This window comes from Poecilia mexicana, unplaced genomic scaffold (assembly GCF_051168715.1).
Source record: "Poecilia mexicana isolate PSO_F unplaced genomic scaffold, ASM5116871v1 scaffold_14, whole genome shotgun sequence".
Classification (NCBI taxonomy): Eukaryota; Metazoa; Chordata; class Actinopteri; order Cyprinodontiformes; family Poeciliidae; genus Poecilia; species Poecilia mexicana.
In genome coordinates, this window is record NW_028263383.1 from 9,109,874 (window position 1) to 9,136,728 (window position 26,855).

The window sequence follows — 26,855 nt, forward strand, 5'->3', positions numbered from 1 at the left end:
AAGAAAATACATTCTTAACTCCACCAGGGACTCAGGTGCAGTTTGTTTGTTCTTCTCTGTGAGATACATCCTGTCCATACGGCGCACACTGGGGCCGCTGAGACTGCGCTAAACTGTTTCCTGCTGCTACATCCCATGCAGCAGCAAGTCTGTGTGCGCATCGTCTTTTTTTTTTCCCATGTCTAGAGCAGACAGTGGCTGCGTAGCTTTTCCGGAGCCTTTTGACATTTTTATCCACTGCAGTGATTTGACAGTTGCTGACTCTTATATTTGCAGGTGCAGCTGAAGTAGCAGTTTGTATGCAGCTGCCATGTGAGCCTGTTACTGTGGTGGTTAGTTTCACTTCTCAGTCCTGTAGTCACAGAAGGCGGTTCTCTTCTACAGGTTGTGTAAATAGGCGAAGCTGTATTTAGTTGTAGCAGCTGCTGCTGCTGCAGCTACAAAACTGACTGTTAGAGAAATGGTTGTAAAAGACAGTAGATTCATTTTTTGTTGGGATGTTTATTGCGACCGGTGATGTTATATATAAATATATATATATATATATATATATATTTTTTTTTTTTTTTTTTTTTTTCGAAGAGCTTCAAGCTGTTAGAATCCTTACAATGGATTTCAGTTAAATCATTAAAGCTGCATCACTTTAGGTTTCGGTGTGTTTTTGTTTTGTTTTTTCTTCTTTGACATCTCCTATCTGCTGAAGCAATCAGAACTGTTGCCTGCGTTCTAATGAGAAGTCCAGCAGATTTACTTTCACAGGCAGATCATCATGTCTTTCATAAAAAATGTGTTTTAAAAAAGCTGTATCATATCAACAATAAAACCTGGAAGCAGCAGAGAGCTGCTTGGCTGCTCTAGGACATAATAATGGGGCCATGAATTCTGCTGTCTACCAGAACAACCTGAAGGAGAATAGCCAGCCATCAGCTAGTGACCTTGAGATCAAGCACATTTGGATTGTGCAGCAAGGCAGTTATTCAAAGCAAGTAAGTCCTCCTCGTAATGACTGACAATAAGGAAGGTTTTGGAGTTAGTGAGTCAAAGTCTGAAATAACACTCTACATGTGACAAGACATGAAATAAAGCATGCATGCCTAAAATCTCACCATTGTTGCTGAATTCAAATGTCCATCATTTTGATATTAAATATTATTGCTGGGGCTTATTTTACTTGTAGTTCACTGTATGTATTTATGAATTTTGAGATTTTAGGAGTGGATATCAGAAGGTGTTTTCATTTCTATGCTTTGTGTTTATGGTAAGTTAATCCAAAACAGAAAATTGGTGGCCAGTCTGTGCCATTATTTTACTCCTCCTCCAAACCCTCAGTCGTGTCTTTGGACTGTGGGAGGAAACCAGAGTACCTGGAGAGCGCCCTCACATCCACAGGAATTAAAACATCCAGAAAGTCCTAAGTGAAGCTCTCCGTGTGTTTTCTATTAGTTTCCTTCCCTCAGTTTCTGATTTCTAGCCTTTCTCACCATATTCAGTTTTCCTCTGAATAGAATCCCCTGATCACCATGTCATTTAATTTTTTTATTTTTACAGATTACTGGTGTTTCTTCTGATCGGATCCTGCCTACTTCTTCTTCTGTTATCCTTATTCCTTACTGAAGATTTTGTTCTGTATTAAAATTAATCACATTTCTCCCGTACTCTTTGATGCAGCTCACAAAGTCATGACACTGTTGGGAGTACTTCGCAGTACTCTGTACTCTCATTACAACATCTCTTTATGTACCTACATTTTTCTCTTAGCGGGTTTGTATCTTTCTCTGTGATGCACACAGATGCAAAGACGTCACTTACTATTCTTTCCTGCAAGTTTTCTGCTCACCAAAGACCTCAGAGAATTCCTGACTGTCCAAACAAATCTGCTCCAGCTACTTTGGATAAGAACCAACGCTGTGGAAGGCTGACTCCATACTAATGTTCAAACAATGTGAGGGAGGATTTGGTCTGCCAGGGGAGATGCTTAAGCCTACAAGTCTGTGCAAACTTAAGAAATCACGATGGGTGGTTAGAGCTACAGCTTACAGCAACTCTGGGGTGCATTACTTGTATCCTGTGACTTTGTAGAAAGTTGTTCCTTTGTAATCTTCGCATTGCTGCTGCAATAAAAAAAAAAGACATACTGGGTGTCTTGTGTGAAAGATGGCCTTACTCAAAAACTTGAGCATTTTAAAAGTTTTTGCCCTGAAAAGAAATCTGTTATTTGGTGATCAACAAACAACTAGAAACATCTGAGATGAAACATGTAATATTCTGTAACATAGTGAGGTTCAAACGTGGGGTAAATTGATTTTCTCTTTTTGTGGATGTACTGCACACAAGGTGTGGTTTGTCTTCTATTTAAAGAAAGAAGATGATTATCTTTTGATTTATCAGTCCTACTTTAATCTTCTACATCTATAAATCTGAAAAATTTTGGGTGTACACCTCCACCTCTGACCTCTGGATTTGTTTTTAATCAACAATAAATCTGTCTGTAAAGCAACAAAGCCTTGACACTAAGATCACAAGTATGACCCTCTAATCATAGGAAGTGGAAGCAGATCAGGTTATACAACTCACACACACACACACACACCTACACACACACACACCTACACACACACGTGTACACAATGGCTCTGACCTCACCTTCAACCTGTCCCATTTCCTGACGGACAAACATTCAAACACACACAATGTGTATTAAAGACCTTTTGCAAAGAGCAAAGTTTGTCGTCCAAACGGGGAGCAACTCCAGGCTATAAAAATAATCAGAATCACATTTGTTTTCAGAAGTTTACATGTGATTATCACAATGTACTTATTGTACAACGTACAGCTGCAGTGGTTATTTAAACCAAATACTGAATTCATATTTTTGAATGTGTTGCAGATTTTCTCTTATTCCACATTCAGTGCTGTTAAAGGTTTTTGCTCTGTTTTTGACTAGAAAAAAGTCTTAGCTTCTCATAAGTGATCGTATTTGATTCTACTTTTTAATTTTTCTTATGTTAGCATTTAAAAAATAGATTTGTTTGACAACATTTATCAGATTGGTACTTTCAAAATTCAGGACAGTCCAAGCCAGAAGTCAGGAAGGATTCAGGAGAGAGAACTTTAGATTTACACAAGCAGGGAAAGTCTCTTGGAGTCATTCATAAACAAATACAGATTCCAGGATCATCACTTTAAATAAATACAAGTTATTTGGATGAGTCACCACTTTGCCTCAAAGAAGTCCTGAACTGTTTCTGTTAGATGAAAGGAAGCTGGAAAGACCTGGGAACCTCTGAGCCTTTAAGAGTAACATAAACTGATAACAGCTGGAAAACCACCATCCAGGCGAGGGAAGTAAGTTTGAACTGAGAAGGTGTGAAACTCTGCTTTATAATTTACACCTTTAGATTTGGAAAGCATTTGCAGCTACCTGCACAGATAAGCCAAATCTCTTTTAAAGAAAGCTTTATCAATTAGAAAAGTTTGAGCTGCGAGTCTGAATTGTTTTTTCACAATTTGGCACTTATACTGCAGTGTTGTTTTGCTATTTGTTGCACAAATTGGGTATAATAATAGAGAAAAATTACAGCAACCTCAAAATCCTTGTGGCCTAAGTCATGCAGAATGGATTAAGCAATGTGACAACACAATTTCTGAATGACAAGCTCAACTAAGCTGAAAATTTGTGACCTATGCTCAGATTTGAGGTCTGCGCTGGGACACCATCCAAATTAAATGGGTTCTGCTGTCTCTGCTAACAACAGTATGCCAGAAACTCAATAATGGACTTGCAGAGTTCATCTGAGAGAACTTGAACTTGTTTCTGGACATTTAGCCAAACATTTGTGGGGCTGTTTGAACATATCGGAGCCTGAATAATTTTAACCCTCTGGATTATCACTTCGTCCTGATCCATCTAAATTAATCTGTTGTGTCACTAAAAAGTTTTCACCTCCAAGTGCGACAAAAAGCTTTAGCTTTTCTGTTACACTTAAATATTTCAGACCATCAAATAATATTATAATATCAGGCAAAGACAAAATATATTTTGTTGTTTTTATAAACAATGACAGAAATAGTAACTCAAAAAAACCTGGTTCTGTATTTTAACTGTAATAATTTTATCACTGATTTTATCACACATTTGCAATAACTGACAATACATTTTTGCATCACTGCAGATTAATTTCAGTTCACTATTTTTTGCTTAAGCATTTTCATTCAGCTACACTGAAGGGTTTTCTGCCATGAACAAAACATTTATCGTCATGCCACAGTTTCTAAATCCAACCTTTGACTAGGCCATTCATTTAATTATTTTTCTGTTGCATTATTAAGTTTGCTTCAATTTAAGATTCTGGCTGGAGTTTTTTCTTCAGGATTTTATGGTAGAGAGGATAATTTAAGGAACCATAATTTACCGTAATTTGTCCAGGCTCTAAAACAGCAAAGCAAACTACCACCACCATGTTTGACTGGTAAGATCTTATTTTTCTGAAATGTTGCGTTAGTTTAACCCCAAATGTAATTGGACAAATATGATATTCAGGATGAAAGCTTCCGACAAGAACTGTAGTAGAACCCTAGATAAGCAACATTTTCCAGCAATAGAAGTCTCTGATTAAAATCTAAAAATCTTCTCATGTTGTCTAAAATTTCTTTGAAAAACATTCCTGAAGTCATTTCAGTAACAAATTCATAACTGTGAGGCCCATCTAGAGATAAGAGGCACCTAGGGGAGTTTAAATATACAATTTGACACCTTATCTTAACCTGAGGGCAAGAAAAGGGTTTAAATAACTCCAGAACATTTTAAAAACTCCCTGACAAGAACATAAACAGTATAAAACAGTAAATACTCATCATGTTACTGAAACCTTCAACTGCAGGTTCAACAAAGGTTATGGAGCTATGAGAGCTTGTTCTGTCTGAACGTGTTAGGAAAGCTTTTGAAAAAAGCACCACCCTTCCTGACCTGGTACAGGGGGCTCCAGGGTGGACGAGGTCAAGGCTCGCAGAGGTCAGCTTGAGAATATTTAGCTGAAATTCTGACCTCCCCTGATCCCAAACGCAGCTCGAGATCTTCAAACAGGGCCCTCTAGTACACAGCGTTACTGCTGGTCAACCCTCGTTATAACTTTAAAACCCTGACCTTCTCTAGTCAGAGGGACGTATCGCACGAAACGTCTTTTGAAATTCTGATCATTTTAATCCTGCTTATTCATGCTGTTTCAGTTTATGCAGTTAGTTATGTATGTAATTTTTGCTTTGTATTGATTTTGTGCTCCTTTTTTTTGTTTTACTTTTCTGTGTTTGGTGTCTTCATCTTTACAGGATCAGAATGTAGTTGCTCACAGTACACTCTGTCTGTTTTGGTTAGCATTAGACGTTCATGATTTGCCCTCGATGTTGTCATCGGGGTTGTTTCCAAACAGTTTTAACCAGGAAACCTTTGAGCTCCTACTGGAAGGCGTCTGTCCAGGAACACACGCCATCCCTTAGTGACTCACGGTGGAATAAAGTGGATAAGGAAGAAATCTAGGAGCCATGAATTTCAGCTGGCAAAAGGTTTAAGAATATAATCATCATCAAACTGTAAAAAATAAATTTTGGAGGGTACTCAAAATTGGCCATTTAAATTATTAAAATTTCAATTAAGCACTTTTTCCCTCTAATATAAAGGCTAATAGTTGAATTGAATAGTTGAACAAACCTAAATGTCATGTTTTCCTAAGATGTATGAAAAACAAACAAACTAAATTCAGCAATCAATCAATTACCAGAAATAAATGCTTGAAAACATCAATCTGTATGTAATTAATCCGTATAATGTGTTTCAATTAGAGAACTAAGCCACTGAAATAAGCAAATCTATCAATGATATTTCAATTTAATAACATCTGAAGGCAGTGCGGTAAAATCTCTATAAGACTCAAAACATTAACTTTGCTGATTTCTCTTAAGCTTTGCATAAACTCTGGCAGTATGCTGAGGGTAATTATCCATTTGGATAATGATTATTTACTCCAAGGCTTTGTGTCTTTGCTACTGCCTTTCCAAAATCTGAATATAAGTTTTGGAAAGTGCAACAATCCCTCCTGCAGCAAAACAGCAAACAACTTAAACATAAGAATGAAAATGGCATCATTCACATTCTTTATAGCTGAAATGTTGCTTGCAAAAATAACAGCAAACAGACGAGCAATAACACAGCAGTGCACCTTTAACCCTGAGTCAGACCCGGAAGCAGAAGTGGAGCATCTAGCACAACCATCAAGGATGTGTCAGCGGTTTCTGAGTGGTAAGTCAACACCAAAACACAGGTTCCCATCTCCCATTGTACAACACATACAGCAGTAAAACCAGCTGACCATCTCTGGTTGGGTTGCTTGGTGAGGAGCAGTGTCCGCTGATTTGTGGCATATTCTGGACGTTTTTGAAATAACTAGTTTCCAAAGCTGTCATGATGTGTTTGTTGATGGAAACACATCATGACAGGAGCTGGGAGTGCAGATCATGTTGAATATTATTTAATAAAAAAACTGAAAACTTGCAAAAAAAATAAAAAATAAAATAAAAAATCGCAGGGAGCCAGAGCAGAACAAACACCAAACAGACTATCAATGGGGAAGTAACCAGAATATGATGGGAATGAAGTAAAGGAACCAGCAAGGAGTGTCAGCAGGAGAAGGGTTTAAATACTGAGGGTGAATGCTGCTGGAACAAAAGACCTGGGCTGATTAGCTAACAGGGTGCAGGTGTGAGACTGGAGAGGTGGACTGAGGAGGGAGAGAGAGAGGAACCGATAAGGAACCAACAAATTGACTAAAGGGAGCAAGTGAGGCAAGGTAAGTGACTAGCAGCTGGAGAAGGGGAGTAAATGGTAGACTGACACAAGGCAGCAAGGGAGGACAAACAGGAGAACCAGGAAATAATCTAACTGTAACAATCACAAAGAATAAAACTAATGCAGGCTGAGAGTAAACATGGCAGGACTGATCAGATGAAAATAACTGAACTAACAGAGGAAACAAATATGGATGAAGGGAAGCAAAAAATCAATACAGGGAAAAAAACAGAAGCAAAGAGTCCAAATAAGCCTGGATATGAGACAGACACCAGCAAACGTAATCTAATTGCCAGAAAACAGCGTCTTTTTTTAAGCACCTAGTGATTGTAGAAGCAGTTTACATCCAAATGGAAAAAACAAGCTTTATGTGTCTCATGTCAGGCCTCCTCCTTTCTCTATGGATGATGACACACTCCTAACAACATCAGCAAGCATTTTCATAAGGTATTTTGCTTTTTGATTCACATATTTCTCATAGTTGGAAAACAGAACATGTCTCCTTCCTGACCATTATGTCGACTGGACATTCCCATGCTATTTAGACTTGCATGTAATAGCTTGAGCAGATGAACCTGGTGCCCACAGACATCTGGGAATGATACCCAGGCATGTGGAGGTCCACAGTTTTCTTCCTGCTGTGATTTCTTTTTTATTTTCCCATGATGTCACACAGTGAATTTGAGGTATTATGTTAAACTACATTTAGTACACATGTAAATTAAAAGTAAAATTTGCTCTCTCAAGTTGTATGTCAATTTCTGAATTTAAAGTAACTGATACATTAGCAAAAAAAAAAAAAACCTGTCTCATTAATTTGGACTTAAACATATAATTAGACCTTGTGCCATAAAATGAAATTATGTTGAGAACCACCATATTTTTTATGTTCTGATCACAAATAAACCAGATGAGAAAAATGATCATCATAATTAGTCACAACTGAACTACTTTTCTTGTGTAAGAAAATTTTGCAATTAATTGGAATTCACCAAAATTATCTAAGTGTTTTGTAGCTGCTAACTCATTTATATTCAGAAATACTGATTAAATTTACCTGAACTAAATGCCTGCAGATTGTTTAGTCAAACTGAAAGGGCAAATTAGTTTTCTCAGTAAATTGCATGTTAACAGCTTCCTTCCTGCTTTAATTAAAAGGTTAAAAGTATTTATTTAAGTTGTACTGATTTATATTGCGATCTTGAGATGGCTACAAAAAGAATAACCATGAGTCCTTGTGTTTGGGGGCACATTGCTGTTTTGTTTACGATCGGGTGGTGGGCCTCGTTTCCTTTACTGTGTCCTTTCCAAGAGGATGTGGCTACTTTCTGCTCAGGCAAAACACCTTTTGTGTTTGTAGTATCTATTGTGTTACTCTGAACATCTTTCAGCTGTTCTAACATATCAACATTTTTCACTTTGTGCCGGAAAAATGGTTTAAGTGCGTCACAGTAGTCTTTTTCTCTTTCTTCAACCAGTTTATTTTATCTTTCTCAAACCACAGTTTTGTGTTTAAATGTAGAAACTAATTGCCTGTATTGCTTGTTTAACTTACCCCTTGTTTGGTTTGTCTGAAGCAAAACATTGCTTAATCTTTCCCAAGACATAACCAAATTGCCCCTGCAGAACATTTTGCTCTGCAAAAAGAACAAACGTCCTGAAAACAGACTGAAGTTGGACATCATCTGGGAGAAAAGACACTTATCTAAAACATATATATACAGTGATCAGACAAGCCATTGAACATTGCTCCTTATCCTGAATTTACCATAATCTTGAAACATGGTGGTAGCAGCATCATGCTTAGATGATTCTTCTATTTAGTCTGGATTGGGTTAATCTCCAAATGGGAAGATAGATGGAGCTACATATAGGGCAACTGTAGAAGAAAACCTCTTAGAGTCTGTAAAAGCCTTGAGATTGGAGCAAAAACGAATGCACACCACACTTTTTTGCCTTGTAAATTTTTTTTAAACTATTCATCCTGTGCCTTCCACCTACATACCTTGTGTTTGGTGGATATATCCACCAACGTTTGTAGTTGTAAATGTAAAACAGCGTCAATAAGTATATGTAGTATATTTAAAATCCCTATTATTGCCCAGTGTGGCTGGCAGGCAGTTCCTCTAAACTGAGTTATTTGGGTTTCTGTTTTTTAAACAGGTAGACATACTTGACAATAGGCTATTAATCATAAATGAAGTGACACTGTCTCTGTGCTACATTGTTTTTCTGACCCCAGATGGGCCTTACCTTGCATGCTTCCGTCAGGACTCATAGTTTTGACTCTGCACTTCTCTGTTTCTATCTGAGGCAAAATAGGCCACAGAGATAAGAGATGGATTCAGTCCTGCTGCAGCTGATGTTTGCAGAAAAAGCAGCTCAGATCTGACACACAACAGTGAGGGCAGAGTTCAAAACTCTGCTGCTTGATGCAGCTTCATTCTTCCAGCTTATATTGGCAGATTTGTTTTTCTTCTCCTGTGGAGGAAGAATTTATACGTTTAATTTTGTTCCACAGAAACGTAGGCAGCAGGCGTTGGGAAGTATCACCGGTTGGTTTGCCAGTGTTTGCAGGAAGTGTCCTGCACATTGTTTCTCAATTACAGGGAAGTGAGCCAGCATGGACTAGAAGTTGACTCTATAAACATTGTTTTGTTGTTAGAGGCTTTTGCATGCAAAGGAAGAACAACCGTGCTGAATGTCCATCCTATGAATTACAGAGTTTCCCAAACATAAATTGATAATTGAAAGAGCATATGAGTTTACACTTGTTTGAAAAACATTTCAACAAACTACAGTTTTAAATAAAACACAAACCACCGTCAGACCTTTTCATGGAAACAGAAAACAAGTTAAATTTACGTTTTCCTACAGGGAACATTAACTTTACTATGGAGACACTGTGGTACCTCATTGAAAGTTTTGGACTTCTGGTTTTTAGACACATACTGCCCTCTGTTGATGTTCCTATGTACTTGTAGATGGTGCCCTGTCTCCCGGTCTGATTTGTCTGAAATTTCCTGCTGTTTGTTTTATTTTATCCAATCATCTGCAACTTAATTAAAAAACCAGATTGAGATGTCTGTAAATCTGTCTTTGCAGTTTCAACTACTAATGCTAACAATCAGACCTCATCTGGTTGGTGCTGCAGAAAAAGGTAAAACAACCTGAATGTGTGTAATTTTCTTTCCAGACATGTCTTGATGTGCAGCTTTTATGTCCCATGATTAATAACACTTTGATGACTGACTCACAGGTTATGTTTCAAACTACAAACTTGATAAAGTCAAGATATATTTTATTTTTTAAGAATAAACAGCAGATGACCGATGGTCTCTTTAATTTAAGTCCATCCTTTTCATTCTAATTACAGAGATATCCTGAGCTATCGCTGTAGTTATGCTGCTATTGGCTCAGTCTACTGGAGGAAAAACTCACCACTTTTCCACACTAATTTCTTCTTTCATTACTCTCTAATTTGCATTATTTTATTTTATTTAATCTGTTAACTTTATATTTTCTCTGGGGTTTTTTTTCTGTCCTTTGCATTCTGTTTAGCTGTGATATCTTCTTGGAGATATCACAGCTAAAATGAACATATAAAGTACTCCTTCATCATTCCTACTGTTTTTTTTTTGTTTTGTTTTTTTTGTCTGTGCTCTGTTTTCTCAAACCCCCAGTCGGTCAACGCAGATGGCCGAGTTCTGCTGGATGTTTATTTCTGTTAAAGGGGAGTTTTTCCTCTCCACTGTCGCTTCATGCATCGGTATGAGGGACTGCTGTAAAGTCAGCGACATAATGGCAAACAACAAAACTTAAAATGTGTGTTTGGACTGTGTGCAGAAGTCAGAGTACCTGGAGATAATCCCACACTTGCATGGGGAGAAAATACAAACTCCATACAAAATACAACAACAAAAAAAAAAAATGCACACACAGGACCTTCTTGGTGCGAGGACAACACATATTCTGGAGGAACATGTTGGATTCAATCCAGTTTTTTCGTGGGTCTCCAAATATGTAATTTCATTCAAGAAGAGCAAAATGGTTCTTCACTGGTGCTTATTCGCTTTAAAGTCAGAATTCGGAGGGGAAAAAAGTCAGAATTTTGAGATTAAATGAGGATTTCTTTTTTTCAGAAGCCATAATCCTCTTCCATGGACATAATTATAAGATTTATACAATTTAACCCTTGTATGTGCGAGGACTGAGGCAAACGTAGAGGACTGTGGCAAACGTTACAAGTTTTACGTGTGTGGGGTCGGTTGGACCCCAGACACAAGGGTTAAAATAAAATAATCGCACAGAGTTGACTTGGTTCGCTTGGTTGCAGTGTGTTTTTTCTGACGCGGTACGGCGCTCTAGCACCGTATGGACAGAGAATCTTCGCTGACCGGGCTCTCTGACAACTCCCGAGCCTTGAAGCGAGTGACCATCCAGCACTGAGCCTGGATGCGGGAGCGCACGCTCGGCCACGCATGCGGTGGTACAGGCAAGCTGATCGGTCAGAGCGGGATGGACATCTCGGCTCAACCGAGAGCTGCTGGAGGTTGTCCTTTTTGAGAGGCGCAGGAGCTGAGGGCGTGATGAGGAGCGAACCGTCAGTTTTCATTTAATTTGCTGTCTTTACGCAGGGTGGAGAGGTGCGCTCTGCCGCCAGTAATCCGCTTGGCGGGGAGGAGCAGGGGAAAGCTCTCTCCAGGCTGAAGCAGAGTGAGAGGGGAGGGACAGCAGGTTAAGTCGGATACGGACCAACAGAGTTAAACAGCGTGTGGTCATATGGACTGACTGTAGTTGGCAGGCAGGCTGCTGGGATTCCACTTGGCACGATGAGCGGACCAACAAAAGGTGAGCGATGTGTAATATTCTCATAACAGAAATATTTTTCTCAGGCTAATGTTGAAATATGCATTTTATGCCATGTAGCGGTTAGAAACAGCTTTAACATTTGTGTGGAGTTTTGACAGATCACAAATATTGACTGAACTGTATATTAAAGATCAGAAATGATTTGGCCCAATTGACTGAGTAGAGTTTAATTTTATTAATCCTCAGTGTTGTGGTGGAAGTAGAATTAGATTCGACTGACTGCTCCTCAGATGATTGGTTGTCCTCCTCCACAAATACTGTTGAAATTGCTTAAAAAAAGAGAGAAAATCTCTTGACACAATTATTAACCTTTAGGCTCATAAGAGAAGCAACCAAGAAGCTCATTGTATTGCTGCAGAAGCTGCAGTGACTCAGACTGAACAATCTGTTGACCGAATAACTGAGTTACTCCCTCCACAAGTCTGGCTTTAATGGAAGCATCATGCTGCGGGGAGGCTTTTCAACAGAGAGAGAGAAACTGGTCAGGTTTGATGGGAAGATCGATAAAGAGCAGCAGTTATCCACATTAGAATGGTCTTAAAACTTAAGATCTGGTGAGGATTCAGTGGTTGAAATTCAAAACGACTTTGTTGATCCCAAAGGGAAATTAAATGTTTTCATAACGCATATTAATTAGGGTTCTTCAAGCAGCAACTTCGTTTGGAAAGCAGAGGAACCCAAACTGGAGGCCATCAAATCTACTGAAAACACTGGAGTTATGTCCCATCTGACTGCTCTGGCTCACATTACGATAGAGATTATTGGCTTTTATTCCAGGCTTTGCAGTCATGAGGTCAAAGGTCAGAGTCGTGCTGTCAAAAGATTCACAATTAACAGCCTTATGTGACACAGAAGCATCTGTACAGAATGCAACAGTGATTTAACTGCATTCGTACAATTCTGCCTTATTTCCAGCATCGCAACACAGTGAATCACCTCCGCTGTAGATTTATCAGTTCCAGAAACTAGAACAACATTTAAAGCTACTAATAATAAATGTATAAAAATACCACATTCCTTTTGCAGCCGATCACAGGTGGCTCAGATCTTTCTCTGTCTGTTGTTCCAACTCTCATGCTACCATCTGGCTGCACAACCAAAGCCAGCGTCTGTGATACACACCCACAGCCTCACACATTTCTGGAGGAAACATTTTTGTCCTACTTTTACCTTTTTTTCTTCCCCGTCCTGTAAACATGCACACACCCACAGCTTGTGCTCTGTGTACCCCTTTCCTGCTGTCATCAGCTTAACCTGCCTGCATGTTGTGTTTACTGCGATTGCATAATGCAGCAGCATTAAGTGTAATGGAATTGAATGGAGCTTAATTTCTGTCTTGGACTGTTGCACAGTGATTCATGCACTACTACAAGTGTGCATCTTGAACTTTCTGTGGTATTGCAGTCGTATACTTTAAGATGTTTCACTGAGATTTTCCAATAGGCCAACACAAAAGTGGAAGTTTTGAAACACTGTTAAAAATAACAATCAGCAAACTAAACTTTTTGGGCAAAGCAATATGTGGCAGCAAAAATATCACTGCACATCTTCCTAATAAACCAACATTTTGAAACATAGATATCATGCTTTGGGGATGCGTCTCTTCAGGAGGGAAATAATCTGGAATAAAACATGTTAGTCTGCAAAAGAATTGGGGCAGAGATTCACCTCCCAGAAGGACAGCAACCCCAAACCTACAACCAGGAAGTTTAAATCAAATCATAGTCAAGTGCAAGAATGACCCAGTCAAAGCCCAGACCTAAATCCAACTGACAATGTTGATTCAAAAGGACTGAAAAAAATTGCAAGTTCATTTGTTAAACATTTGGAAATCGTGTGTCTGTTTCCCTGTGCCGTACAATTCTGCCTTATTTTACACTTCATCACATAGAATCAATTTGCTGCTTCCTCTTTAATTTGCTGTTACTTAACCTGGCAGAGACAGACATAACCTCTTATGTTGGCTTTAATTCTGACATAAAGCTGTTGGCTTTAATTCTGACATAAAGAACTGACACTTTTCACCCCTTAATTTCTCTCAGTCAGGCTGCTACGTGGTGATTAAAGCTTGTAAGTCTTGCTGATCTCCCGTTTACAGTAACAGACTTTTCGGTTGATACCGTTAGTTAAGAAGCCGACTTCTAAGCTGTCTGTGCAAACCTGCAGCCAGCCATGCACTGGATTATTTCATGACTGCTCGTCATCCTGCAGATTTTGTTTTCTCCGTCATTTTGATGGCAGGTTTGTTAAGCCTGCTGAGCTCCATACAATGCTATTTAATTTTCATTTTATTCTTTGAATGACTCTGTTCCTTGCAGTTTAATCTTGGAAGATGAACCAAATGAGCAATTTCCTAATTTATTAGCTACAGGTTTTGTAATCAAACAACTACACCCTCTACATCTCTTTATTGCACTTTGAGTTGTTTGAGATCAGTTAAACAAAGACGAAAGGAGTAGCATGAAAATTACGATAATTTGTATGTTTTTACTCCTTCCCTTTTCTCCTATCTCCCTCCAGTTAAGTTCCAGTCAGGCCTCTATGGAGGAAACCACAGCAGTAGCAGCTCTACTCTCTCCAGCAGAGCAAATTCACCAATCACGTGTGAGCGTTGTCGGGAGGCTTGCTGTGGAGAAGTGGTGCGTGTGAAAAACATGCACTTCCATGTTCACTGCTTCACCTGCCAAGGTAAAAAATCCTGATCTTCTCTACATATGTTGCTTCTCTCTCACTGACTGAAAGGTTTCATACTTGCTTACTTTCTCTGTTGGACTGGTTCATGGCTTTCCATTTGTAAAATCACACCCCAACTCAGTTTGCATGATTAAATATTAAATTATTGCCAGTACTCAGACAAGAAGGAACCACCATAATTAGATCCATATTAGTGTCTGTGCTCAATAAAATACAGAGCATATCTAACTACAACTATGCCAGAGTTGAAACTTGGCATTCAAAACAGCATGAAATGTAATACATTGAAAAGAAGCATCACAAACAATAAAACATATGGGCCGAGGTTTCTGGAGGACATTCCAGTAAAGTCCAATAGGATGAAAAACATTTTATCTTTGACATTTTTATTTATATCTAGAAAAGTTTTTTTGTAGAACTGAATGCAACAATAATCTTATAAAACTAAGAATTCAAGTTATTCACAGCAGAAAAAAGGTTGCACAAATCAAACCTGTGCCCCCAGAACCTTTGGAGGCACAGTAGAGGATGATTCAGTCCAGATTTGATCAGTCGTGGTGCTGTCCCCTGAGGAAATGATGCTCTGGGTGCTGAGCCGTATCAAAGAGCCTCTGATTGCATTCCAAAGCACTTCTTCTGAGAAACCCATCACCTCAACCATTACAGGCTGTTGATGCACAGGAAGTCAATTAAATAAGAGCACAGGGACAGAAGCTGCCTCAGGAATCACCAAGCTTTTTGTTTGTGATTACAGTTGTTCTCTTTTACTGCAATATGTAGTAAAAGAAGCAAAATAAAAGGCAATCTTTGAAGATAACCTGTTAGATTCTTCAAAAGACTTCAGACTGCAGTGGAGATTCACCACTAGGCAAGGCAAGGCAATTTTATTTATATAGCACCTTTCAGTCAAAGACAATTCAAAGTGCTTTTACAGAGAAACAATACCAATCAGACAAGAAACACACAAAAAAAAAAAATAATAAAATTCAAGAATAGGCAACTTCAAATAGAAATGTTTTTAACCTTGTTTTAAATAAACTCAAAGTTGGGGCAAACTTGCAGTGAGCCGGAAGCTTATTCCAGAGGGCTGGAGCATAAAAACTAAAAGCTGCTTCCCCGTATTTTGTTCTAACTCTCGGAATGACTAATAGGTTTGACTCAGTTGATCTTAAAGGTCTGGGAGGTATGTAGGGCTGGAGAAGATCCGTAATATAATCTGGGGTTTTGTTGTGTAGAGTTTTATACACCAATAAAGAGATTTTAAATTCTATTCTTTTAGCAACTGGGAGCCAGTGCAACGATCTCAGAACTGGACTGATATGTTGATCTCTTTTTGTTTTAGTCAGGACTCTTGCAGCTGCATTCTGAAGAAGCTGCAGCTGTTTTATTGCTTTTTTTGATAATCCAGTAAAAATGGCATTACAGTAATCGAGCCTGCTAAAGACAAAGGCATGAATTAGTTTTTCAGAATCTTGTAGGGACATCAGTCGTCTAATTTTGGAAATATTTTTTAAATGATAATATGCAGTTTTTATGATAGATTTGATGTGGCTGTCAAAGTTTAAATCTGGATCCATCATCACTCCCAAATTTTTGGCTTTATCAGAACATTTTAAGCCAATCGATTGAAGGTGGGTGATCATTTGTAATCTATGCTCTTTTGGTCCAAACACTAGCACTTCAGTTTTGTTTATATTTAATTGGAGGAAATTTTGGCACATCCAGACATTAATCTGCTCGATGCATTTAATAAGTATATGTACCTGACTGTAGTCCCCTGGCGATAGACTAATATATAACTGTGTGTCATCTGCATAATTATGGTAATCTATATTATTTTGTTGTATAATTTGAAGTAGTGGAGTCATGTAAATATTAAAGAGAAGTGGCCCCAAGATGGAACCTTGGGGAACTCCACAAATAATGTCAATAAGCTTAGATTTAAAATTGCCTATGGACACATGAAAAGTTCTGTTGGACAGGTAAGATTTAAGCCAGCTGAGCGCTGTACCTGAAATGCCAACCCAGTGTTCTAATCGGGATAGTAAAATATCATGGTCAACTGTATCGAACGCAGCACTCAAGTCAAGTAAGACTAGTACTGTGATTTTATTACGGTCTGTATTTAGACGGAGGTCATTAAATATCTTCACAAGAGCAGTTTCAGTGCTGTGATGTTGACGAAAACCAGATTGGTAGACATCAAAACAGTTGTTCAGGGCAAGAAACCCATTAATCTGTTGAAATACAATTTTTTCCAATATTTTGGCTAAAAATGGTAAGTTCGATATTGGTCGATAATTGCTTAAGTCCGATGAATCCAGATTATGTTTTTTTAGAAGTGGTTTAACTACTGTAGTCTTTATAGCCTGAGGGAAGACTCCAGAAGAGAGAGACTTATTAATTATTTGTAGCAGATCCGGAGCAAGAACATCTAAGACCTTTAAGAACAAACTGGTAGGTATGATGTCAAGGGAGCAAGTAGATGGTTTCATATGAAGTAATGTATGAGTCAAATCTTTCTGGCTAACCAAATTAAAGTGACTCATCCTATGTAATTTTTGATTAGAGAAAAATATAGGTAATTGTTCATTTGCAACTGACGTAACGGAATTTACTGTCTTTCTTATTTCCATCGTTTTGTTTATGAAAAAGTTGGCAAATTTGTCACAAGCCTCAGAGGAGAAGAATTCACGGTTAACAGAAGATGGTGGATTTGTTAACCTATCCAGAATAGAAAACAAAGCACGAGAGTTATTAACAGAGGTGGAAATGATGTTTGAAAAAAAGGTCTCTCTTGCATTTTGAAGTTCAAAATTGTAAATTTTAAGTCTGTCTTTATAGAGATCCAAATTGGGTTGTATTTTGGTTTTGCGCCATCGGCGTTCTGCTTTCCGGCACTCTTTTTTCCCCTGTCTAACTGATTCAAAATTTCTCCAAGGTGATTTACGTTTCCCAGAGGTTACTTTTATAATAACAGGAGCAATTGTATCAATAACTTTCTCTACTTTAGAAATGAAATGATCGACTAGATCTGACAAAGAAGTACAAGAGTGTGTAATAGTTGACGGAAAGGCCTGAATAAATTGATCGGCAGTAGCTTCTGTAATGCATCTTTTTGAAGTGACTTGTGTGGCGTTATCTATTTTAGCAGGCAGAAAACTATCCCAAAAAATACAAAAGTGATCTGACAATGCTACATCACGCACTAGAATTGTAGATATAATCAGTCCTTTAGAAATAATAAGATCCAAAGTGTGTCCATGATTATGTGTGGGTTCCAAGACATGTTGGATCAATCCATAGTTATTCAGGATCTGACATAGCTCTTTACTGCCTCGATCCAACGGATTATCGATATGAAAATTGAAGTCACCAACAATAAGTACAGAGTCAAAATCAACCAGAATAAGAGACAGTAACTCAGCAAAATCATCAAAGAAGTTTGCACAAAATTTGGGAGGTCTATATACATTCAGCAGCAAGATACGAGAGCATGAGTTTAGCTGTAAAGAAACATACTCAAAAGATAAAAATTTTGGAAAGAATATTTGCTTACAAGTGAAGGCGGAATTGAACAAAACTGCAACTCCACCTCCTTTTTTGTCAGTTCTGGTCTGGCTTATAAAGCTAAAGTTTGAAGGACATGATTCAATAAGAGTAGATGAGCTGTTATTTTGATTCAGCCAAGTTTCGGTCAGGAACAAAAAATCCAAATGATGATCACCACTACACCAGATTCACAGGTTTTAGGCTCAGATCTTGTGGGACAATTAATTAAAACTGATGCTCACAGAGTGTTTTCCTTTAATCTACCAATTGAACTATCTTTCAAACTAGAATGTGCAAAAGTTTCAATCTATTGTTACCACAAGAGTCATAAGTATACAAAATATTAACTCAGTGAGGTAAAATACACGAGTACAATATACACTTTACAATTTTTGTTTCAAAACCCATGTATCATTTTATTTACTCTGTACAATTATGTTCTTCATTTTCTGTGTCTATTGTATGAAATCCAAGTAAAATATAATAAAGCTTGTTGTAACATGCCAAAATGTGAAAAAATTCAAGGGTTATGAAATCTTTTGATGTCATTGATTCTTTATTTTCATTGCACTTCCCTCCAATAAAATCGCTTATTGCCAGTTACTGTAAAGGTTCCCGAAAAGCTCCTGTGACATATTATGAGTATAATTTACCAATAATGTCACAATAAAAATGTAATACAGATCAATAACCTCCACAAAAAATACAATTTGTGAGCATAATTGTATTTTTTATGTTTGTTTTTCCTTGGTTAAGCTAAACAGATGGGGCCAAATACAGTAAAAGAGGCCTGGAGTCAGCAGCCAGCTTTGCAGTGCAGTCAGCAGGTTTTCACCCTGTAGTCAGACTCCAACCAGCTAACCTTCCTTCTAAAGGCTGGGACCTTCGCAGTCCCAAAGCGTGCTGCAAGACAACACAGCTTTCTCCATTTGATCTGCAGCGAACATCGCCTCACTGCTCTCGGTTACAAAGCACCAAAGAAGGGGGGAGTTTCTATTTTTACATAAAACACCAGATTTCTTCTCAAGCAGCGCTGCTCACTGGGGTTTTAAAAAATAATCAGAGCTGAATATGATTCCTTTGGTTGTTTGTTTGGAGTAGGAATGGAGTTGTCTAATTGAGTGTTTGCTCATTGGATGCCTCGTTCCTTGTGATAGGAAACAGAGCAGGTTTATTGAGCAAAGTGGCCTTCTTTTGATATCAAAGTGTTTATCTTTATGGACACTTGATCTTGTTGATGACAACAGGCTAGTGGAGTTGGCTGAGTGGGAGTCAGATGATGAAATGGACAAGAATGAAATTGTCAATAAACAGACGTCTCTGTTTTTGTTCCTTATTATATTTTCCTCTGCTTTGTCTCTCTTTTGTGTCTCACATTTTCAGCTTTTGCTTTGGATTTCAGTTACAATGCTCTTTGTTTTCTTTTTCTGTAAACAGCATGATTATATTTTACACTATTTTGCCAACAAAGAGGGAGGAAATGGTGTTAAAGTGGAATTTTAGAGGATTTATATATCTGTTAATTTTGTGACTGAACTGTTTATTGGGCAAATCCTGAAACAGGTTCAAAACGTCCTGACAGCTGCTGACACCTCACTGATTGTATTTCTTTGCTCCACAGATTTGCTCCACAGATTTAAGTGCTCTATAAATAAAGCTGATATGCTACAATATGGTAAATTAAAAACACAGCTTTAAAGGGATGGCTTAGTATTTTTAGGTGGGGTTGTGTGAAGCTGTAATTAGTAGTCAGCATCCTACCTGCAAAAAACAGCTATCTGAATACCAATGGGAAACACCAGATCAACTGCGCTTCATGGTTGGAACGGGGTTTGGATCCCAGTTTGGGATCTTTCTGCATGTAGTTTGCATGTTGCCTGCATAGCTTCTCTCTGGGGACTCGTTTCCACCCACCGTTCAAAAACATCACTTTAGGTTTATTGTTACCTCTAGTTGCAAAGGGCTGTACTGTATATTCAGTGAAATCTAAACAGCACCTCTTTTTCCACATTTGATAAACTAAAAATGTTAAATTGACTCTGAAGATTACTTCATTTGTTTAGGCGTCTTCTTTCATTCATTCATCTAGACAATGTAAATTGACTGGAGGGCATAAAAGTATTCTCCTCTGCGTTGATGTTAAAGGAAGAGAGAGTGACAGGAAGGCAGATGTGTGTTAGATGAACAGATCAATAACCTCATTGATACCTCCCTTGGGTCCTTCTGTCTGATCCCTTTACTTTGCTGTCTGCTTCTCTTTCACATCACATTTGATGCCCTTTTACCATTCTGATCACTTTAATCTCTCCCCTGACTCCCATCCTCCTTTTCTTATCTTTTATGTTCCACTTGTACCTCATCCTTATGTCTGCAATAATCCTGTCTTCTTATGTGGGAATACAGATAACTGCTCAGATTTCTACTGTGTATAGAGTTGTTTTATAGTGCAAAGTATGAGAAGCTGGAACCCCGCCCCAGTGTTTGAGCTGCAAATCCCCTGCATTATAAGGAAAAGATAAATCAAATGCTTATTTTTTTTTAAGTTTGTCCAAAATATAACCAATTTTCAGCACAAAATTACCTTTTTATATTAATGTTTTCTAACCCATACGGACAAACGAGACTCCAAGAGTAAACTGTAAAGCATCAACTGTTTGAGTCAGCCCTGTTTTGCACAGTGGTTCAGTGTTTGTGTGCAGTTTTATTTTTATCTTGATAATTAGATAAAATTAGATAGACTAAACATTTATTATCAGTAATTTAGGAATTCTTAAGTTTGCCAGACAGATTTTCTACCACATTTCGTTCATTCATGACTCAAATTATGTGGCTGAGGTCACCAAAAGCATGGAAATATTTTTTAGTTTTGATATAGGGTTTCATAAATCACATTAGCATTATCCTATGACCATTTTTGCAGCCACATTTGCAACATGTTTTGCTAGAAAATGTCCAGTCTGTTTTGTTTTGAATTTTTTAAAAATGACTCCATTGACTCTTCCTTCTGTAAGAGCTGATTTTCTTTTATAGCCTCAGCCAATTTGTTCTGGCGATAAACCAATGAAATTGATTTACTGTCTTCGAAATCAGTTTTGTATTGACCTAACTGAGGCACTTAAGTCAAATAAGCTAATCTTTACTGGTAACAAATACCAAAGTATTCAGATGTTTTGCTGTTTTTGGTAAGTGAAGTGAAAACATAAGTGAGAAAATGGATGGGAGGACGTTGTGAAAACATTTTTAATTAAAGGGAAGTCAGGAAAACATACAGAAAGATTTTTAGATTGTTGGGTCTACTGATATATAGAGTTAGTTGAATTTAGTAATCCTGAATAGTAACACTTCTGAGGCTGGTTCACAGTTCAGGTGATATTCAGTTTTGGAGGGTCAGTCAATCCGAGTTGTCAGAATTTTTCATTAACAAATGGATTTTAGTGGGTGAGGGCTGGTCTGGACAAGAAAACCAAATATACCAGAGATCCCTCCAGAGAGGCCAAGTCTGAACAGCTCTCCCTTTTCCCCCACTTTCCTGCACATTTTAATCATTTTCCGCTTAGACAATGATGTGTGAAAGCTTTGAGCTGGATGAGAAATGATGATGTGGATTTAGCCTCAATTCTCAAGTGAGCATTGACAGCAGTAGGAGGAAACAGACCTTTTAGTATACTTAGTAGACTTGTTTACATCAGGTTTAATAAAAATAAATCATCACGCATTATGTTTGAAATCCACTGAAGCTGGAGCTGTTGACTTTCTTGCATAACATGCGTGTCTTGTGGTGAGACAGCATATGAATTGTTTTGCGCACAAGAGCATGAAACATTGTTTTAGTAGCTAGTGCGTCTGCAGAGAGCTTTAGTCCCAAGCAAGCAAATAAAGGTCAGACTGGCATTTCAAAGTTGTGTGGAAGCAGTTGTTCTATGTTTGGGATGTTGTCCTAGTTTTTATTGCCTGTTAAAAACATTTGATATGAAAGTATGTAGCATATAAAGATCAATAAGTTTATTTTAGATTAAATTGCACAACTAAATATTTAGTAAACCATAAGGCTAAAATTACAAAACGTTTCATACAAGTGACTCATATTTTTAAATATAAATAAGTTCACATAGAATTATATTTTTGATAGTAATTTAAGTTAATTAATAGACTTCTAACTCTTTTTGAAGTCATCCTAATGTGACTCCGTGGTGAGTGTCCCAGAACTTCTTGGAAATAGCCACAATAGAGCTGTATTTTGACAATTAAAAAAATAAAAAATAGAAAACTAACGATAGTGAAAGACATGAATGTACAATGCATTTTTTTAATAGTTTTATAGTTTTTTTAATGTGCTTTAAAACATATATGTGCTTTAAAACATATATTTATGGTAACTAACCCATATAAAATGAGGGTGCCTCTTTAAGAAAACAGAGGTTAGGAAAGCCGGATAGTCTGCCTAACTAATCAGAGCTTTTATATTCCATTATGTTTGGCCAATCAGAATGCAGACTGTCGCTGTAAGCCCCGCCTTTCTTCTCCGTGTCTGCAGCATTGTTGTGTGTGTGTAGTTGAGAACTGACATGAGGAAGATACTGCTGATCTGTGCAGTGTGACCGTCTGTGTAGTTTCAGATGGAAAATGTACTGGATACAAACTTGTGACAAAGTTTTTCAAATAGTTTTGCCGTTTATCAGCCGACTTCTGAGATGGAAGAAGCTAAAGTGAGTAGACAGACCGGAGTTTCAGTTTTTCTGCCGATTTTAAAGAGCACTGCTAAAAGCAACATCGCTAGCCTCGTTAGCTTTTATTTATTACGGGTTCCCTGAAAGATCGTCCCGTATTCCTTTCAGCCGAAGGCGATGTCTAAAAATATAGTAAATGGTTATTTTATTCACGGTGAAATGTCATATTACTGTGGTAAAAAAAACAAACAAACAAAAAAAACATGCATTGTTATGTAATCTAGCGGTCCTCGTGTTCGGAGTCACCATGAGATCGGTGAGCGTATTCTATGTCTTTCACTTAGGTTTTTATTCTGTTAAACACATTGTTGATGAATTATAATTTGAATTATTTAGTTTTTCAAATATAAACTTTTACTGAATTTGGGTAAAATTTAATGTTTAATGTTAATGTTTATCAAAAAGTGAATTGATAACACAGTTAAATACTTGAATAATTTAACAAATCAATGTGAAATATGATGATGTTTTGGTATGCTTAATTGGTCTTGAGGTGGATTCCTTCTGTGTGTTTGATAGTGGATTGGAACTGAATTTGATACAGTTTAGATCTCAGGTTAATGGGGTGCTGAACGCTAGCACTTGGCTATACGGAAGAGGATTAGGACCACTGAAAAATAAAAGTCAGAATTCTGACTTTAATCTCAGAATTCTGAAATTAAAGTAATTAATTCTGAGACTTTTGAATGACTGACACTTAGTAAAACACAACCAGGATGATGTGGCTTTTCATTCAGGATTAGTGGAATAAGACACCTCGGCTGTACAATCTCAATGTGTAAACACAGTTAAACTTAGCATCATGTCCTACCTAGCTGTGTGAAATTGCAGTTAATGGTTTTCAGCTAGAATTCTAAGTTTTAGGAGTAATAATCCTTCAGAAAATGGGGGATGTGCCGTAACCTGGAATAAAGAGCCATTGTGTTTCTCAACTTTTATTAAGTTTAATTTTATTTAAATGTCTTCTATTGTCGCTCTTTTGTTATTTATTAGTATTTATTTTCCCATTCTGTATGCAGTCTCATTGATTTTTACGCCTTAATCATCTGAACTATAATATGATGTTAAGGCTTTGTTCTAATAAAGTTGCCTTACTGCAAAACTATACAAATTCAGATACATTGTCTACTGTTATTAAAGTCTTTTTGGATTTTCACATATATCAGCTTATGAAGCCATTAAATGGTTTTATTAGGGTTGTGAAACTGTTTCTATTTAATATATATTCCATAATAGTTTTGGCCCCAGGCCTGACTGGAGCTACATCGAACCCACTCGGCTTTACTGTGCAGAGTTTCTCCTGCAGTCTCACCCTCCGTCTCAGCCTCTTAACACTCCGGCTTGGATCGGCTCAGATCCATTCACTCCACTGGGTTTAGAGCACATTAGCTTAATTACAGAACGGACACTCCATTCACTGCCAGACATCTTGATCCGTTGGCTGCCTTTCAGATGTCTAACCTATAGTTTAATTCAGGTCGTATCATCGTCCCACTGTTTATACTGATGCATAGGCCTTAATTTCCTGTGCCTGCATGCTGCTGATTATGTTACTCTGACAGATAAATGGTGTGCTGACTTCTGCAGAGCTCAAGGGGAAAATGATGATAGAGATTTTATTCATTCACATTATGATTACTGTTGAATTATTATGCATAAAACTCATGCAGAGCGTCGGAAAATATGCATGCTCTTAAACTTTCCTCATTTTATCGTGTTCCATTCAATAATTTCAGTTTTTTATTTGGATTTTATGAAATGGCTAAATACAAAGCAGAGCATAGTTGTGAAGTGGAAGGAAATGAATGCATTTTTTTTAAAATCTGAGAACAGTGGCATACATTTCAGTAACACTTTATTTGAAGGGGGGTGAATAAGACTGTCATGACACTGTCATAAACATGACATAACACCTGTCATGAACATGAATAAGCCTTCATAAATATTTATGACTGTTGTCATAAAGCGTCATTCGGTAAATTATGACACTTTTAATACAAAGTTGACATTATTCAAAATGTCTTTGTTATGACAACTTGACATTAACCAAGAAATCATTACTGTTTAAACTTCATCTTTAATAACATAAAGTTACCTAATTTTTAAAGTGCAATCAGTAATACTTTTATAACAAATTCATGTCAGTCAATCCGAGTTGTCAGAATTGTGCTGAATTAGCACAAGTCCTATCTTGTTCCCCTGGTAAGGCCAGTTTTACAGAACCAGGGGTGGTGGACCATGGAGCCCCTCAACCTGGGATTCAGGCACCCAAAGCCCGCAGGGGTTTCTGACATTTGGTGGAACGCCTGGAGGCTTCTTTTGTCAACACCGGACTGAATTGGCACGTCCCGTTCCACATTATGACAGGATCTCTTCCTGCTTATGGCAGGCCCCACCACCGGATTGGGGCACCAGAATCCCGCATGGACCTCTGCCGGACCTCCCCCTGGAGCTCCAGGACCAACCCATGGTTCTCCAGGACTTGAGTTCAACATTGACATTTGGAAGCATCACCCAATGACTTTATGTCACAACACTTCAATCACTGCAATAATACAAGTCCAATTTCGTGCCCCTGGTAAGGCAGGTTCTCCAGAACCAGGGGGCAACCATGGACCTAAGCTACCCAGGTGTTGGTGTGCTTAATTTCCAGAAAATACAACTAATTTCAGGAGATGGGCTAAGGTCCCTCTAACTTGACCACATATTGGTCTGGATCAGTTTAAACACCTTAACCATTCAGCAGATCTGAGGCATTCACAATGTTAGCACAACTGGACCAGAAACAATCATTTGGCTGAGGGATCCTGTTTTTGCTAAATAAAAGTCATAAATCATGCTGTCACCAGACAGTAAACACACAGTGTGCACTTTCCTCTTAAACTGTCACACAACACTGCCTGCACCAATGCACATAAATGTATGTACTTTCTGTAAACACAGAAAGTGTTTATGGTGGTCACACTTTATATAAAATGCTAGAAAGTGGACATCTTCTGGAGTCTTTGTCATTTCTGCCTGTTTATTACCTAATCCTGCATATCGGGCCAGTAAGCAGGTTTTAGGACATTACACATTAAATGACAATCTCACCATCTAAGGCAGTGTTTCCCAACCCTGGTCCTCAAGGCACACTGACCTGCATGTTTTAGATGTTCCCCTGCTTCAACACACCCCATTCAGATGATTGCAATTCAGCAAAACCCTGTTAATCAGCCAACAATTGAAATCATATGTGCTGAAGCAGGGCAACATCTAAAACATGCAGGTCAGTGAGACTTGAGGACCAGGGTTGGGAAACACTGATCTAAGGTGTATAAAATATTTTAATCTGTCCATTCTCCTATGACAACCAGGGTATATTTTTTATTTTAGATCAGCTGGATGGGAAAAGAGGAAGAACAAAACGCAATCAGATCAACATTATTGCTGATTTAGTGTAAAACTGAAGCTTTTAATCAAAAAATTTACAAAAATGTTGATTTTGCGCATTTTTAAATCCCTCTGGTATCATTCATCTTTCATTTGATGCCCTGGATAATTAATTGCATTTATTTCTTCCTTTGCTTCCCATCAATGTTTCTGAAAAAAAAAAAAAAAAAAAAAAACACTGGGGTTTTGTGTTTTTGTTTGGTCAGTGTGCGGCTGTGACTTGGTGCACTCTGGTTTCTTCCATCATTCTGGTGAGTACATCTGTACTGAGGACTACCAGCGCCTGTATGGGACCCAGTGTGACAGCTGTGACCAGTACATCACCGGAGAGGTGGTCTCTGCCATGGGGAGGACGTATCACCCACACTGTTTTGTCTGCAGTGTCTGCAGGTAGGGCCAAGCTACTGTTTTACAAAGCAGACAAGCAAGAACCAATGGAAACAAGCCTTACCACCTTGAAGAAAGTATAATTTTGTCTGACAAAACCTAGTCTTATCTTGCAAATCACCACTTTAAAGAAATGCAACAGCAAAGATATGAAAAGAAATGGTGGTGTCAAGAATTTTCATTTTACTTGGTGAAGTGAAATGTTGCTTTACATACATTTCTGCATTTCCGAGAGCTGTTACCTAATCAGATATACTCCTAGTGTCATGTGCAACTTGTTAGTTTGAAAACAACAGCAACGGCTAAGCATAACAAAGAGGACCACATAGTGTGCAAAGATGCTTTTAAATCTT

General features: G+C 37.9%; 1 protein-coding gene across 1 annotated transcript in view; it reads left to right on the top strand.

Moving 5' to 3' along the window:
- Positions 1 to 875: 875 nt before the first annotated feature.
- Positions 876 to 26,855, top strand: part of LOC106917161 (actin-binding LIM protein 3-like) — a 56,037-nt gene continuing 30,057 nt past the window's right edge. The window contains exons 1-4 of the mRNA XM_088012606.1: positions 876 to 986; positions 11,476 to 11,554; positions 14,231 to 14,398; positions 26,322 to 26,505. Of these exons, the coding sequence (XP_087868732.1) occupies positions 876 to 986; positions 11,476 to 11,554; positions 14,231 to 14,398; positions 26,322 to 26,505 (542 nt within the window). The remainder of the gene's footprint in view (positions 987 to 11,475; positions 11,555 to 14,230; positions 14,399 to 26,321; positions 26,506 to 26,855) is intronic.